At 41.5% G+C, this 16421-nt stretch overlaps 1 protein-coding gene across 1 annotated transcript in view; it reads left to right on the top strand.

Annotated features, from left to right (window-relative positions):
• Positions 1–16421, top strand: part of CPAMD8 (C3 and PZP like alpha-2-macroglobulin domain containing 8) — a 157812-nt gene that overhangs the window by 103339 nt on the left and 38052 nt on the right. The window contains exons 28-30 of the mRNA XM_074305772.1: positions 818–974; positions 2262–2336; positions 15548–15713. Coding sequence (XP_074161873.1) covers positions 818–974; positions 2262–2336; positions 15548–15713 — 398 coding nt within the window. The remainder of the gene's footprint in view (positions 1–817; positions 975–2261; positions 2337–15547; positions 15714–16421) is intronic.

Below are 16421 nucleotides of genomic sequence, written 5' to 3' on the forward strand. Positions count from 1 at the left end.
TATTTATCATCTATATATATACACATTTGTATATATGTATTATGTATATAGATGTGTGTAACACAGAAAAGGGATCAGACTAACAGTTTAGCTCAATTGCTATTGTGTGTAATCCCAGCTCTAAGTCCCAACTGCTCCTGCTCAGGCTTGTGTCCTAGGTACCCTGGCTCCTTAAGGCTCCTAGCTCTACCATTCTGCCTGCAATCCCAGCTTCAGGGTTTTCATGACTTGAACCAGCACATGCCATGGGGATCACTTCTGGCACCTGAAATGAAGGAAAACGAGTAATACAAAACAGAAATAATCATCACCAAACCCATTTTGGGATCTAAAATAAAAGAGAGGGAGCAGGAAGCATTTGCCTTCCCCACTTAGCAGTTTAGTTCATGGCGACCACATCAGACACTGCAGATAGACGTTGCTAAAAGAATGAAGCTGAAATGATGACGGAAGAGAGTGAGTGGTTCAGCTAATTTTAAACATGTAGGTAGCCAATCAAAGGTGGCCACTCTAGCCACATGGTAGCAGTAAACTCTGTGTTATATAGAGCAGGGCATGCTCTCAAGCCCCTCAGGGACCCCCCGCCCCATGCCCAAGAAGCCCAGAACGTATACACATATAAGATAATCATGTGGGTGGCCCTTTCTGAAGGATATCTGTAAGCTCTTTGAGAGCAGGAATTGCCTCATTTTTTTCTTTTATATCCCCAGAAGATAGGACAGTATCTGGCTTATAGTAAAAGCTTAATAAATGCTTGTTGATTATTTGAATCTCTGTGGGCACCTGAATTGAATCATCTACATTTGGTGTGCTTTAGGCTAACGGCTTTTGTCCTGAAGTCCTTTGCCCAGTCACGGGGGTTTATTTTCATTGATCCTAAGGAGCTGGTGTCTGCCAAGGACTGGATCATTCGGCATCAGAAGGAAGATGGCTCCTTTCCTGCTATGGGAAGAATATTGAACAAAGACATCCAGGTAAGCAGAACAGTACTCTCAAGTCAACAAGTCAAATCAATAAGCATTTATTTAATACTTCTCATAGATTATTTGATTCCCATGACAATCCTCTGGTTATAGGTAGTCAGGTGATATTATCCTTATATTGTGTTCACAACTGAAAGTTGTATTTGTTAAGTTTGCCCAGTTTCCTTCCAACTCCAACAATCTGAGGTTCCTTGATGCTGTTCTTGGGAATTTTAGTGGCAAATCCAAGCCCTTTCTTTTTTTTTTATTAAAGCTTTTTATTTTCAAATATATACATAGATAGTTTTCTACATTCACCCTCATAAAACCTGGTATTCTGTTCCCCCTCTTTTTCCTGTCCTCTCCCCTAGATGGCAAGTAATCCAAAATATGTTAAACATGTGTGATTCTTCTATACTATTTACACAATTATCATGCTTCACAAGAAAAATCAGATCAAAAAGGGAAAAAATGAGAAAAAAACAAAATGCAAGCAAACAATAAAAAGAGTGAAAATACTATGTTGTGGTCCACATTCAGTTCCCACTATCCTTTCTCTGGATGCAAATGGCTCTCTTCATCACAAGATCACTGGAAATGATCCACTCTTTTTCTTAGATATCTCCTGAAACTATGGCCCCAGAGTTAGTGCTGCTGTGAGCCTCAAGTGAGATAATACATATATACGCACTTAGTAACACTTAAGGCACTGTGTTATTCATCATCATCATCATCATCATCATCATCATCATCATCATCCTGGTCACGAGACCTACAGGCCAGGCTGCTGGGGACTGCTTCCCCGGTGTAGCCTGCTCCCGCTGGGTGCAGACAATGGCTCTAGGACTGCACAGGGCAGGTTAATCAGTGTTTAACATCCATCTGTCTGCACATACATCTGAATTAAACTTTCTTAATAAATAATAAATTTTGGATGTTACTATTGAAATAAATACACAAAGGCAGCTCTCCCTAACTGGATGATAGTGGACTAGATAAGTCCTTCACCAGTCATGTTTAGTTAGTTGTGTTACTCTAGGCAACTTCTGAATGCCTTAGTTTTCACAATCTGTAAAATGGGGGTCATAGCACTTACCTCAGAGGATTGTTATAAGGATAAATGAGAGCCTATTTCTAAATTTTATAAAATAAAAATGCATATCTTAAAGTTCCTTAGAAATGCTAGCTATCCCAGTTAGATAAATATAATCATTCAGGTACATGGCGCCTCAAACAGACATACACAGGGCAGTGTGTGCTGCTGATCTGGTTTCATTTCCATTGCGCTTTGTTCCCTAGGGTGGGATCCATGGGAAGATCTCTCTGACTGCATATGTGGTGGCTGCTCTGCTGGAGACAGGAATCACTTCTGAGGTAAGGGACAAGGAGCCCCTGCATTTTTGGGGTTGGGGGAGATGCACGACAGGCAGACACAGAGATGGGTGCAAGGATTGGAAGAGAGACAGATGGGGAAGAGATAGAGGAGGGAAAGAAAGAGACTCAGAGAGATAGAGAAAAGAGAGAAAGAGAGAGAATATGTGTAAGTGTATGTTTGTGCTGGAAGCATTGGAATTGGCATGGGAAAGGCAGGTGACGACCGCTTCTCTTGGTAATGAAGTTCTAGATGCCTCCATGCTCAGCACATGTGACTACACCATGTCCCCAGGTCCCCCCAAAATCTTCAGTTTGTCTGTCCATACATGCAATGACCTGTGCTGAGAGCCCAGGGCCCAGGAGAGTTGTCTAGTCATGGAGGCCCATCTTGTTAGCTGTATTGCTGTCTGGACATCTGCCAGAGATGGATCAGGTGCAAAGAGGAACTTTTGCCCATTTTAGGGAAGGAAATAAGCTTTTATATAACACTTACTCTGTACCCAGCATTGTGAATATTATCTCATTTAACTCTCACTGCAACTCACACAGTTCAGCAGTGTCTTGAGGCTAGGTCTGAATTCAGATCTTCCCAATTCCAGGCCCATCACTGGCCTACCAGTTTTTTCAAGACCCCAAACCTTGTTTGTGGATATGCTCATGTTCTCCTTTGACAAGAACAACTTAGTGAGTCCACATGAATTTGAGAATATGTAGAGAATGGTAAAATACAGCACAGGGTATAGTCAGAAGATCCAGATTCAACTCCTATTTCTGCTTCAGGCCAATGGGGTACAGTGGCAGGAGTCCTGGGTCTGTAGGTAGGGAGCACTGGCTGACTTAAAATCCAGGCCTTGACGCTGACTAGCTGTGTGAATCTGGGCAAGTCATTGAATCCCATTTATCCCAGTTTACTCTGCTTGAAAATGGGATTTCTAATAGCATCTACTTCCCAAGGTTATTGTGAGGATCAAATGAAATAATATTTATAAAGCACTTTGCAAACCTTAAAGCACTATGTATATGTTTCTTATTATTATTAGCTATTATTTATTATTATGTTATTATTATTATTAGCAAGTTCCTTTCCTTCTCTTGGGTTCATTTACTTCCTTTATAAAATGAGGAGGCTCCACTAGATGACTTCTATCCCCATTTTGGCTCTGAGCTAACATTGGTCTCAATCCTCTGAGACTTGGGATGTGGGACTCTGGGAAGTAAGCAGCATTTTAAGTGAAAAAGGTTGAGAGACTTAGATTGAATCCTTGTTCTGTCAGTTACATCCTGTGAGACAAAGAACAAGTCTTTCCGGGCCTTTGCTTCCTCATCTTTCAAGTGAGGGCCTTGGACCAGGTGACTGTAAGGTCCCGTCAGCTCTCAATTCATGACCCTTGGTCTCTTCACCTCTGAAGTGGGGATAAATATATACACTACTTGACTAGCTTAGAAAGCTTTTCTATAAAACTATTCTCATAGCTTATGAGAATATTTTACAAGCTTTAAATTGAAACATAAGGGTCATTTATTATTGCTATCATTATTATTATTATTATTATTATTCAGAGTAAAAAAAAAGTAGAAGAATCATATTCTAGGCAGGGACTTTGACTAGAGGAGGCACCAAAATGGGGAAGGGTGACAAAATGACATTCTCTACTGGGAGAGGACTCATAGAAGGAAAGAAACTTGTAGGGGCTTGGGAAAGGGAAGAGTTGGTAGAAACATGTGGTCTCAAGTAGCTTTAAGGTTGTCATGGTTTTGTGGGATTAAATTAGTTCTGAATGGATCCAGAAGGCTAAACTAAGTGCAGTGAGGAAAAGTTACAAGAGCTAAAGACTAGATAGGAAGAGGAAGAAGATTTGGACTAAAGACATGTTAAATTTGAGATGATAGCAGGACATTTGAATTGTGTTTAGAAAGCAAAGATTATGGACTAGAGTTCAGGAGAAAGGCCAAGACTGAGGCTATAGATCTGGATTTAGTAGATTCCATTCATTATTTACCATTCATCCTATTTGAAGTTTGCTTTGTATATATTTGTTTGCATGTTGTCTCCCCTGTTAGTTTGTAAGTTCCTTGAGAGCAAGGACTGGCTTTTGCCTCTATTTATATCTCCAATGCTTGGCACATAGTTGGTGCTTAATAAATATCGTTTGATAGAAGTAAGAATTGAAATTGTGGGCGTGCATTTGGTCACTTTTGGAATGGAGAGAGATGTGGGAGGGAGGAAAGACTGGGAAAATCCCACAATTATGAGGGGGGAAAAGGTGGGGGCAATAGAAGGAGATAGAGGAATAGTAAGATAAGACTTCAGCACTCTACTATCATGAAAATCAAAGAGTTTCCAAGGAAACTAATAGTATCCTACTCTGCCAAGTCAGGATAATGTCCTTGAAGAAATGAACCAGACTTCTGACTTAGGTCAGTTCTGATCTTTTAGTTTTGACCTCTTAGAATCAAAATTGAAGCCTATCAGTGAAGAGATGTGAGTGAATGTCTGATGTGGGTATATGTGTATATGTATGTATACATCAGTGTATAAGTGTGAGAATGGCTCTATCTGTGCCAGTCTGTCTGACTGAGTGCTCCTGTATATATGTGTGTCTATTCATGTCTACACAAGTGTTTGTGTGTGTTTTTATTAATGTTTGGTTTTCCATCTGTGTACTTTTCAGTTTCAGTTCAAGCATTTATTAATCACTTCTGTACAGTATTATCCTCCAATATGATATTTCCATGGACATATTGTCTTTAAAAGATGTAATAACAGAAATAATTTTGTTCAACAACCTTCTAGTCCTTAACATGAAGCCAGGAATAAGACAGGGAGGTACGTGCTCACCAAAGATATTTGCTACTGTCGTGGAGAATGTCCAGCATTTAGTCCAGATGGAAAAGGGATGCCCTACGGACAGTGAGGTCCTCCAGATGCACCTGTGTGGGAATGACATTGCATCAATCTACCAAGCCCCAAAGCACTGATGAGCCCAGGATATGCTATGAATAAGTGTACTAAAGAATCTCCTAAAGGAAAGGGCGAGACTTGGAGCCAGACTTTTGGAAGCACTAAAAAGCTCGTTCTAAATAGTCACACAGGAAAAAACAAACAGAAAAAGAATGTCTGTTGTCCAGACTAATGTACAGCTGGGTGGATGACCCATGAGTTGGATGAGCCAGTCGCTTAAATAGACACTATAGTTGGCCCAGCTGGGATGAGGTTGAGAGATAGTTAGATTGTCATGGGGAAATTTTGTAGTGCTTTGAATGATACCCAAATTGTTCTGTAACAAAACTCCTTTTTTAACATCAACATTCTCCTGGTAATACTGGACAGCTGGAAACCATGGAGTAATCACTGTCTCCAAGTTGTCCATGAAATGTCAGGAGATCCGAAGAATTTTCTGGCACTTTAAGTGGACTTCCTGGACAAGAGTGGACCAGACAGCATATGAATCCACTGCAGTCAGCACCACAGGAGAACATCCATGTCAAAGAAATCACTGTTCTGCAGAAAAATGCCTAATCTAATATTTGTGCATCTAATTAGCCTTTCTATAGCACTTGAAGGCCTTCAAATCACTTTGCATGTAGTTCATTTAATCCTCACAACAACCCATTTTGCAGATGAGGGAATGAAGGCTAAGAGAGATGAAGTAAACACTTGCTCATGATCAAACAACTAGTAAATATCTGAAATGAGATTCCAACTCAGGTCTTCCTCTGAGTCCTTCCACTGGACTCCGTACTGCCTATATAAGGGATGAGGGTAATAGTTTGCATCAGAGCCCAGGCTGCATCATTTGTATTGTTGGAGAGAGATTAGGCTGGATAAGATGAGGTCCCTTTCAACTCAATCATTCAAGGTTTCCTAAAGAATGAATGGAATTTAAATATCTCCAAATACAACATACACCCAGTGTTGGGATTACTAGGTGAGAACTGAGGTTGTCTGGATGGTGACAAGGTGAGAATTCAGGTTTTCTGGACAATTACAAGGTGAGAACTCAGGTTGACTTGATAGAGGGGGCAAGCTCATTGGCTGGGGTGGTTCTTCCCAGAAGCCCTTGCATTATCCCACGCCCATTCTCTGGGAGGATAAAAAGAGACAGCACTGGGCGCAGAGAGCAGATCGGCCTGGAGAAGGATAAGAGCTGGAGGAGATTCAGAGCCAGGATTCAAGAAGGAAGACTCTGAATTGCATCAGGCTTGACGGGGCTCTCTGCAGGAAGGGAAGTCACTTCTTTGGACAAGAGTTAACAGCAACTGCCTGGAGACAACGGTTCGTTACAGGAAGAAGAATCTGTTGGAGAGATTTGAGTAGACACAGCAGATCTCTTCCCAGAGAGCAATCCAGCAGCTTCTGGAGACGACAGCTCGCTACAATTGGCGCCCAACGTGGGGCCAGGACTTTTGCTTATCCTGACAAGAGGAGCTAGACCAGACCTTCGCATTTTGGCGCCTGAACAGGGACAGACACGGTCCTGATTCCAGTGGAAAAGCTTCCGATCTAGAACTCAGGTTGACTTGATAGAGGGGGCAAGCTCATTGGCTGGGGTGGTTCTTCCCAGAAGCCCTTGCATTATCCCACGCCCATTCTCTGGGAGGATAAAAAGAGACAGCACTGGGCGCAGAGAGCAGATCGGCCTGGAGAAGGATAAGAGCTGGAGGAAATTCAGAGCCAGGATTCAAGAAGGAAGACTCTGAATTGCATCAGGCTTGACGGGGCTCTCTGCAGGAAGGGAAGTCACTTCTAAGGACAAGAGTTAACAGCAACTGCCTGGAGACAAAGGTTCGTTACAGGAAGAAGAATCTGTCTGAGAGATTTGAGTAGACACAGCAGATCTCTTCCCAGAGAGCGATCCAGCAGCTTCTAGAGACGACAGCTCGCTACAACCCAGGAATGACCCAATGATCCTATGAGCCCTTTGTCTGGACTTTGAAAACAGCCATCTCTGCAGTCCTAGGGGTGAATACCCCAAACTATTTGCATGTTAATTTTTAAACCAAGTGGTCTCAAAAAAAATTTTATTTTAAATTTTAAAAATAGTAAAATAAGTGGTCTCCTGATGACTGCCTTTACTTCTTTGAACACCAACTGGTATGACAGATCATGGCAAAGATTATATATCTGAATGGACTAGGGCTAGTTTAAAAGATTGGATTTATCATCCCCCACACACATTAACGCATGTGCAGTAAAGTGCCTTTGCAATGCATTCATTCATTCTACAGGCTAATTGTTTAGTCTGTAGAAGACTCTCAGCACTAAAGGATACAATACAAAGGTGAAATAAAACATAGTCATTGCTTTCAAGGAACTCAGAGATATATGTAGAAATTACTCTGATGTAGCTGGATCTATGATAAATACTTTAAAAGAGACACAAGGTTATTTTGGTTTCTCTTTTGTTTTTTGGAGGGCTGATGTAGGTGGGGAGAGAAGGATCAGAAAAGGCTTCGTGAAGGAGGGAGCCCATTAGCTAAATCAGAAAGAAAAGAAAGAGATTCAACAATTGGATATTATCAGGGAATTAGAGGACATAAAGATAATCAGATTGGGGGCACCTAAGTGGTAGTATAGATAGAGCATCAAACTTGGAGTCAGGAAGATTCATCTTCTTGATTTCAGATATGTCTTCAGACACTTACTAGCTATGTGACTCTGGGCCAGTCATTTCACCCTGTTTGCCTCAGTTTGCTCATCTGTGAAATGAGCAGGAGAAGGAAATAGCAGACCATTCAAGTATCTTTTCCAAGAAAACCCCAAACGAGGTCATGAAAAATTGGACATGACTGAAAAATGACTGAATGACAAAAAGAATTAGATAGCCTTAGTATGAGGAGGAACTTCAGAGATCCTCTAGCTAAACTCCATCTTATGAATCCCAACCATAACCCTAAGTATGGTGTGCAGCTTATAGACTTCCAAGAAATACTTCTTCTCTAAGACAACTCAACACTGGATCTTAATAGCTTGCTGTGCCTTCTGAGCCCACAGAGAAGTACTGTGCCGTTCCAGCATGGGAGACTGCAAGACATTCAGCATTCTTATATGCCGACAAGGGGTAATGATGGTACTGTCCTCCACAAGCCGCATCTAGATGTCAAGATTCAGTTTGGTGCCCTTCCAGGAAGGAGAGACAAACTGGCGTGGAAGTAGAGAAGGCTAACCTGCCTCTGAGGGCTACGACAACTTGAAACTCTGTGGATGAGCTGGAATTGTTTAAGCCTGTAAAAGATTCTCTTAGCTAGCGATCACTTGTATAACCATCTGAGGGGTTTTCATGTGGAAGAGAGCCAACTTGTAGCTCCTAATGGCAGTGATTAGGATTACTTGAGGGAAAGGAAGGTAGAAGAGCAGATTTTGATTTAGTACAAAGAAGAAAATCATCTGAATGTTCATCCGAATAGTTCAAAAGTGGATTAAGCTATATGTTTGTGTGTGTGTGTGTGTATATATATATATATATATATATATATATATATATATATATATATATATATATATATATATATATATATATATATATATATATAATACCTTTATCTATATACCTTTGGCGGTATTAAACAACTTGTGATGGCGCCCAGGTGAGGGAAGGTGTTCAATGATGCATTTGTTGGAGAGTTGGGCTGAATGTCTTCCAAGGTGCCATACCATTCTGGGATCCTGGGATTCTGGAAGGAGGTCAGGGAAGAGATTGTCCTGCCTGAGCCCTTCAAGTGACCCCTACAGCCCGGCTCGGAGGATTAGAGGTGTGTCCGGCAGGTTCGGCTCTTTCTGGGCAGCCTGACCTCTCCCATGCTGCGTGTGAACATGTTTATGAGGCATCCAGAGACATTTTCCATTTTACAGCACAGAACCAAATGTGGTTTCTTTTCTTTCTAAGCCTCCAGGGCTAATTGGGCCCTTTTTCCTTGTGCTCAGCTCATGATACTGCTCCCCTCCTGGATGCAAACCAGGGCTCGGGTTCCAAAAGGAGAGAGCTCAACTCAGAGATCCCCATTTGTGGAGCAACACAACTCCTACTGGCGGGGCTGCTCCCTCTGCAGGCGAGCCAGGGGGGAAGAGTAAAGGTCATACCCCAGAGGAATGAAAGGAAACAAATTACATCAAGTACAATTACATTGTTTCTATAAATTATCAGAACTGCAATCCTGAGAGGCAATGTCATTGCAGTTCATAAAACATGATTTCAGGATGCAGTCACCCCATTCACCCCACTCCCACCCCACCCAGAGACCTTTGGACCTTATTATTCTCTGGCATCTGCTCTGCCCTCCTTTGTGAGGAGACAGCTTGGAAAACAGGAGCGATACCTGCCTGCCCTCAGCACCACTGTCATTTGCATCACTTTCCCTTTCCCATTGCCCCCAGTCCCATCATCTTCCCTGGGTCTCCTTTTCTCCATCTCTTAAATAAAGTAGTTGCACTGAATCTTCAGGGGGTATAGATTTTAAAGCTAGAAGGTCTCTTCTGATCATTTCTTTGATTCTTTATTTAAGAGTGCAATCTCTGAGGTCCAGCCCTAAGTCATATTAACTATGAAGCTCCCTCTACATGTACTACAGTCAAACAAGCCACAGAATGCCTCTTGGTCACCAGCAGGCTTATTCCTACCTCTTAAGATCCCCAGTTCAAGAGCCCATCCTGATCCCCTTGGTGTCAGGATCTGCTTCCCTGAAATTACTTTGGATTTTCTGGGAAAATATCTTTTAAATTTTATTTAAGTTCACATTGTTTCTTCCTGTAGCATCCTTGGGGAAAGGATTTGTCTTTTTTTTTTTTTTTTTTTTTTTTTTTTTTGCTGAGGCAATCAGGGTTAAGTGACTTGTCCAAGGTCATACAGCTAGGATGTGTTAAGTGTCTGAGGCCAGATTTGAACTCAAGTCCTCCTGACTTCAGCGCTGGTGCTCTGTCCACTGCACCACCTAGCTGCCCCCGGATTTGGTTTTGTGGCCAAAGAAATGTCCTTTGTACAAATGAATATGGGACTGGGTGAATGAATGAGTATTGAGCAAGTCCTTTTTCTCTGGGCCTCAGTTTCTTGATCTGAAGTAAGGAGATACATTAGATAATCAACTTCTGACCTCCTTTTTCAGATCTAAATCTGTATAAGCTGATGATCAACCAATCCATGTTAGAGATAAGGAAATCAGTCCTAGAGATTAAATGACTCACATACAATCACCTTGCTCATTGGTGGCAAACCTGGGACAACAGCCTCAGTTTTCTAAGCCCTGCACCTTCACTGTCCTGTGTGCAGACCATTCATTTGGCTCCTACTCTGTACCACAAAAACTAGCCTTCTGCTGTCCTGTCTTGAATTGTCCTCCTGTTATTTCATTTAGTCAGTAATCAATCAATCCAGCGTTTATTAGGTTCCTACTATGTGTCAGACACTATAAGGGGATCCATATACAAAAATAAGATCATCTCTGTACTCAAAGAGAAAGTATGTGTATAGCCGTATGTACGTGTGTGTGTGTGTTTGTATGTATTTAATTCTTGTCAACAAGATTTTCGGCTCCTGGAAGCCACAAACCAAGAATTATAGATATGTTGTCACTCCTGCAGAGCACTTGTTTTCAATGAATATTGGAGAAGGATCAAATCAATTTGTGATTTAATCTCTTGGTTCAATCAGCACGTGGTCTTTTGTCCAGTCTTATGAGTCTGTCATAGCTGCTGTAAGATTCTCCAAAGGTACCTTTAAGACCTATCTAGATTCTGAGAAGAATCCTTCTCCAAACTGCCAAGGAGGCTTGGATGTAGGACCCTGACTTACCTTCCCTGTTTGAATCCTGCCATCTGTCAGGCCCCAGGCTCAGTCTTCCTCCTGTCACGTGGCTGTCTCAGAGATGGAGAGAAAGTTCAAGAATCTTTGTCCCTTACAGAGGAGAAAATGAAATCCTACAGCCAATGATTGAGAGTTTCTGAGCCTTGTGAATGAGGAATTCTAAACAATTCAACATGGCCCCTGACTGTCTCACAGTCTCTTTCTTCTATTTACTTAATACCACGTTACCTCCTTAACATATTTTTCTAGTTGGAACATGGTGAAAATGTAAATCTAAAGTTTAGAACATTTGAATATTTGTTCCTCAGGTGTTTTTTTCTAAAGTAACTTTTAGACATTTACTAGTGGTCCTGGCAAATTACTTAAGCTTTTTTGCCTCAGTTTTCCTATCTGTAAATAAACTGGAGAAGGAAATAGCAAATCACTCCAGTATCTCTACCAAGAAAACTCCAAAAAGGGATTACAAAGAATCAGACAGTACTAAAAATGACACAATTTAAAAATAATGAAACTTTTTAAAAAGAGAATAATAATTTTTACCCCAAGAGTTAGACAGGAGCTCAGGGGTCATGGGATCATAATTTAGAGATGGAAAAGACTTAAAGGTGATCTAGTCCAACTCCTTCATATTACAGATGAGGAAACTGAGGCCCAGAGAGGTCAATTGACCTACAAAAACAGAACTTGAACTCGGAGCCAGCACTAAGTATGGATTCCCTCTGTTGCATGCCTTATGAGCAGTCAGCTAGCCTCCTCAAGAACACTTTTACTATAAAGAGCTCACTGTCAGCCCCAGTGGCCTGTTCCACTTTAGACAGCTTTCATTATTAGGAAATTTCCCCTTTTATCAAACTGGAATCTGCTTCTCTGCCTTTCATCCTTTTATTCCTAATTCTGCTTCTGGAGCCAAGCAGAGCAAGTCTTGTCCTTTCACTGGCCAACTCAGCTCAGTACATCACATATTCCTCTTGACCTGGCGTGGCAACAGGCCTGGGAGGTGTTTACAATGAACCGGTTTCTAGCAACAAGAGGGATTTCACAGTTTGAGACCAGGGAGAAAAGGGTTCCTTGGCAATGAAAACTCTTGGGATGGGAGCAGTCCTGTTGTGTTCAGTTCTGGATGTCACATTTGAAGAGGGAGGCAGATGGATGAGCTGAACAGTATCCAGAGGGAATAATCAGACTGGGAGAACTCAAGCTCATACTAGAGGACCATCTGAAGAAGCCGAACATGTTCATCCTGAAAAGGAGACAATGATGGGAGGGAAGGGAGAATGTGAAGGGGATGGGGGAAGAGGTGGAGTTGGAATGACAAGAGACTTTTCAAATGATTGTCAAATGAAAGAGGAGATGCCATTGTTTAGTTGTTTTCAATTCTGCCTCTTTTTTGATTTCATTTGGGGATTTCTTGGTGAAGTACTGAAGTGGGTTTGTCATTTCCTTCTCCAATAAATTTTACAGATGAGAAAACTGAGGCAAACTGAGTTAAGTGACTTGCCCACCACCACGCATTTAGTAAGCGTTTGAGGCTGGATTTGAACTCAGGTAGATAAGTCTTTCTGATTCCAGAACCAGCACTCTATTATCCACTGCAGCACCACCAAGCTGTCCAAGAGAAAGTAGAATTGTCCTAATTGATCCCAGAGGACAGAACTAGGAGAATGGGTGGTGGGTTACAAAGAGGCCGACTGAATCTTGTTAGAAAGAAAAACTCTAACTGAACAGGCTGCCTCTCTATCAGAGGCCATAAAGCAGAAATTGTATGGCTGCTGAGGAGGTAGGAACTAGCCACCAAAGGCCTTTATACCTGAAAGTCTATGAAATCTGTGCATCCTCCTCCAATCGACAGACAGTATCTAGCAAGATAAATTGGAGTGCATGGCTGATATGATAGTGATAAATGTAAAAGATGATATGAGATATGAAATGGGAGAGATGTGGTCACACGCCAGTTTGTCTGAAACAATTTGGGATTGTTTGATAGACTGCAAGCTCAATTTGAATTCTGTCTTGGGCTGCATTCAGAAAAATGTAGGTGCCTGCCCTTTGTGCTCTGCCCTGTTCAGATGGCATCTGGGGCATAGTGTCAGTCCTAGGCTCCACAAGTTAGGAAGGACATTGGTGAGCTAGGGATAGTCCAGAGGAGATCAACCAGCATGGTGAAGGGGCTCAATTTCATGCCATGGGAAGCTTAGTTAGAGGAAAGAAGACTTAATAGCTCTCTTTAATTTAAGGATTCATCCTGTGGAAGGGAAATTAGACCTGTCTGTATGACCCAGGAGTAGAATTAGGAGAAATGGGTATGATGTGATTTAGGAGAGTAATTTCTAGTTCCAATTGATGTGTTTGGGATCTAGCACCAATTGAGATGATTCTAGGTACCAATGTTGGGGTTCAGTCATGTGATGAATTCACAATGGCCACTCTCTTTTGAAAAAGGTAGATTTATTTAGAAGAGGTCACATACAAAATGAAAAGATACAATAGACACCAGGAGTGGTATATATGAAATAGAATTAAGAGAGCATATAGTTAGCAAAGAAAAGGATGTTAACAATTAATGATGGAAAAGAGAAGTTCCCTAGTGGAACTCACAATTAACCAGGAGAAAGGAACACCCCATGGTGTTGGAGTAGGCCCTTAGCTAGCTGGCTAAATCTATAGAGAAGTTTAGTGCCCTGAAAGAGTGAGTTAGCTATAAGAAGAAGAAAGAATAAAGGGTTGATGGGGGTTGATTTGAAAGACACCACCAGACAGAATGCCATGGCAGACTGAGCCATGGGGGTTCAGCAAAGTTGATGTGAGCTATGGACTGATTTACAGGGGAAATTTAACCTCATGGGTTTGACATATTTTGGATATCTGACTGGACAATCTCTACAGAGAATGAGACTGAAAGACTGATGGTCATGAGTGCTCTTCCTTGCCTGCCTCAGGGAGTTATTTCATCAGTACTTCCGTCTTTCTTTGCCAGCCATACCTGATTACTCAGGACTTCATCAGGTAGAAGTTGCAAAGATATAAACTTCCTAAAAATTAAAGCTATTGGAGGCAGCTAGGTGATGCAGTGGAGCACCAGCCCTGAAGTCAGGAGGACCTGAGTTCAAATCCGGTCTCAGACACTCAACACTGCTTAGTTGTGTGACCCTGGGCAAGTCACTTAACCCCAATAGCCGCAGGGGGAAAAGAATTAAAGCTATCCTGAATGAATTGCTCCCTCTTTTGAAATTCTTCAAGCAGAGTTTGGATGCCCACTAATTGGATACAGTGTAGAGAGAATTCTCATTCAGGTAGAGGTACTTCAGGAAGATCCCTTCCCTGACATTCTGAAATACGTAACATCCTCAAGGGAATCAACTTATATGTCATTATCATCTCAGATGTACTGGTTTCTGTGTCAGGGTTGAGAGGGAAGATGGGAAAAAATGACTAATAATATTGTCTTTCCCTGAAGGAACATGTAGTCTAATTTATTTCAGCAAACACTGAAGATTTCAACAGATATTTACTAAGTTCCATCTGTATGCAGAACACTAATAAGTGCTGGGGGACATACAGAGTTAGACAAGAGAGGCCCTCAAGAAGGTCCCAGTGTAATGCAGATCAGCTTATCAATTAAGTAGCTACAAAATCCTCTGCTCCACACTAAAGATAACAAAGATGGGGGCAAGAGGGAGGGAGGGAGAGAGGAACCAAACACCTCAGTCTCTCCTCAAAAAGATTACAATCTGAGTGGGTTCTACATGTTCTCAAATCACCATAATCAAGTGAAAATGTGATTAAATGAGAGTTCTAGACACCCAAGAAATTTCCTGAGAAAAGGAATCAGTTCCAGCTGAGCATATCAGCTTCATGAAGAAGCCAGAACCTTACAGGAAAAGAAAGATTTCAGTGAGCATGAAGGGAGACCATTTAATTTGGTGGAGGGGCATTATATGGCACTATATACTTTATATAAATATATACATATGCATATATGTGTATATATATATATATAAAATGTCTTTTATGTACCAAGTACTATGCCAAATGTTTTAAAAATATTTCATTTGATCCTAAAACAGCCCTGGGTGATATTTTTATTCCCATTTGGGGGAAACTTAGTGACAAAGAGAAGTTAAGGGACTTGTTCATTTAATCACGGATAAAGCCCTAAGGCTCATCCTTAGTGCTCTGGTCAGTTCTTTCAGACTTTTAAGTTAGACATGAGCTGCTGATCTTCACTGTGGGAGTACTTTCCACACGAAAGAGTTCCCTACAGGAATGATGTCATAGGTTTAGGAGGAGGACAATGAAAGAAAATGAACATAATCCTGGCACTTCAGAGAGTTGTGAAGAAAGTTCTCAATAAAACATAAATCTGTGTATATAAATGTGAGTTGCTATTAAGATTTTTTCTCTCTCTCAATTTAGGAAGAAAAAACAGCTATTAGCAAAGCAAAACATTTTTTGGAGTCCAACTTGTACTCAGCAGAAGATCCATATAGCAGCGCCCTCACTGCTTATTGCCTTACTCTCTTGCACAGTCCAGCTGCTCCAGCTGTGCTTCGGAAGCTGAACAGCCTGGCCATCATGCAAGGTAATCTGGGTGGGTGGTCTTAATGGACCACAAGCATACTGTTTTACCCCTCCCTTAGCCTGAATGGATATGTAGAACCGTGTAGTCATGTAAGAGCTTTAAGAGGGCCTAAGAAAGCATCATCCATCCCTCATTCTGCAGATGAAATCCCTCAGACCCCAAAGGAAGCTAATAGACCAAGTCCTGGTCATATGATTTTGCCAGAGGAGAGGCAGCCCAGCATGGTGAAAATGTTCTGCCTTGAGTCAAAGATCTGAATTTGAATTCTGACCCAGGCACATCACCCCCCCCCCCAGTCTGACCCTGTTTCCTCATCTGTCAGATGGCTAGAATCATGCTTCCATTTTGTATGTCACAGAGCTGTTGTGATCATTAAACAAAACAGTCATAGGGAGAATTGCATTCTAAAACCTAAATTTTTATCCACTGCTGTAATTTCATCAGGGTGGGGAACTTTTGATATGGGAACTCCCTTCATCTGTTATGTAGACAGCAACTCTTCTATGTAGTTTTAAGGGTTTTTTTTTTTTTTAATTATAGTTTTAAGTAGTTGTCTAGGACTCTAAAAGATTAAATGACTTGCCCACTGTCACACAAACTAGGAATAAGAGCGGAATCTAAGTCTTTAAGATGCCAAGGCCTTTTCCCTATCTGCTATATCTCACTATCGCCCAGAGCCAGCTTTTCCACATAGAAATCTATATCACT

This window comes from Sminthopsis crassicaudata, chromosome 1, assembly GCF_048593235.1.
Source record: "Sminthopsis crassicaudata isolate SCR6 chromosome 1, ASM4859323v1, whole genome shotgun sequence".
Lineage (NCBI taxonomy): Eukaryota > Metazoa > Chordata > Mammalia > Dasyuromorphia > Dasyuridae > Sminthopsis > Sminthopsis crassicaudata.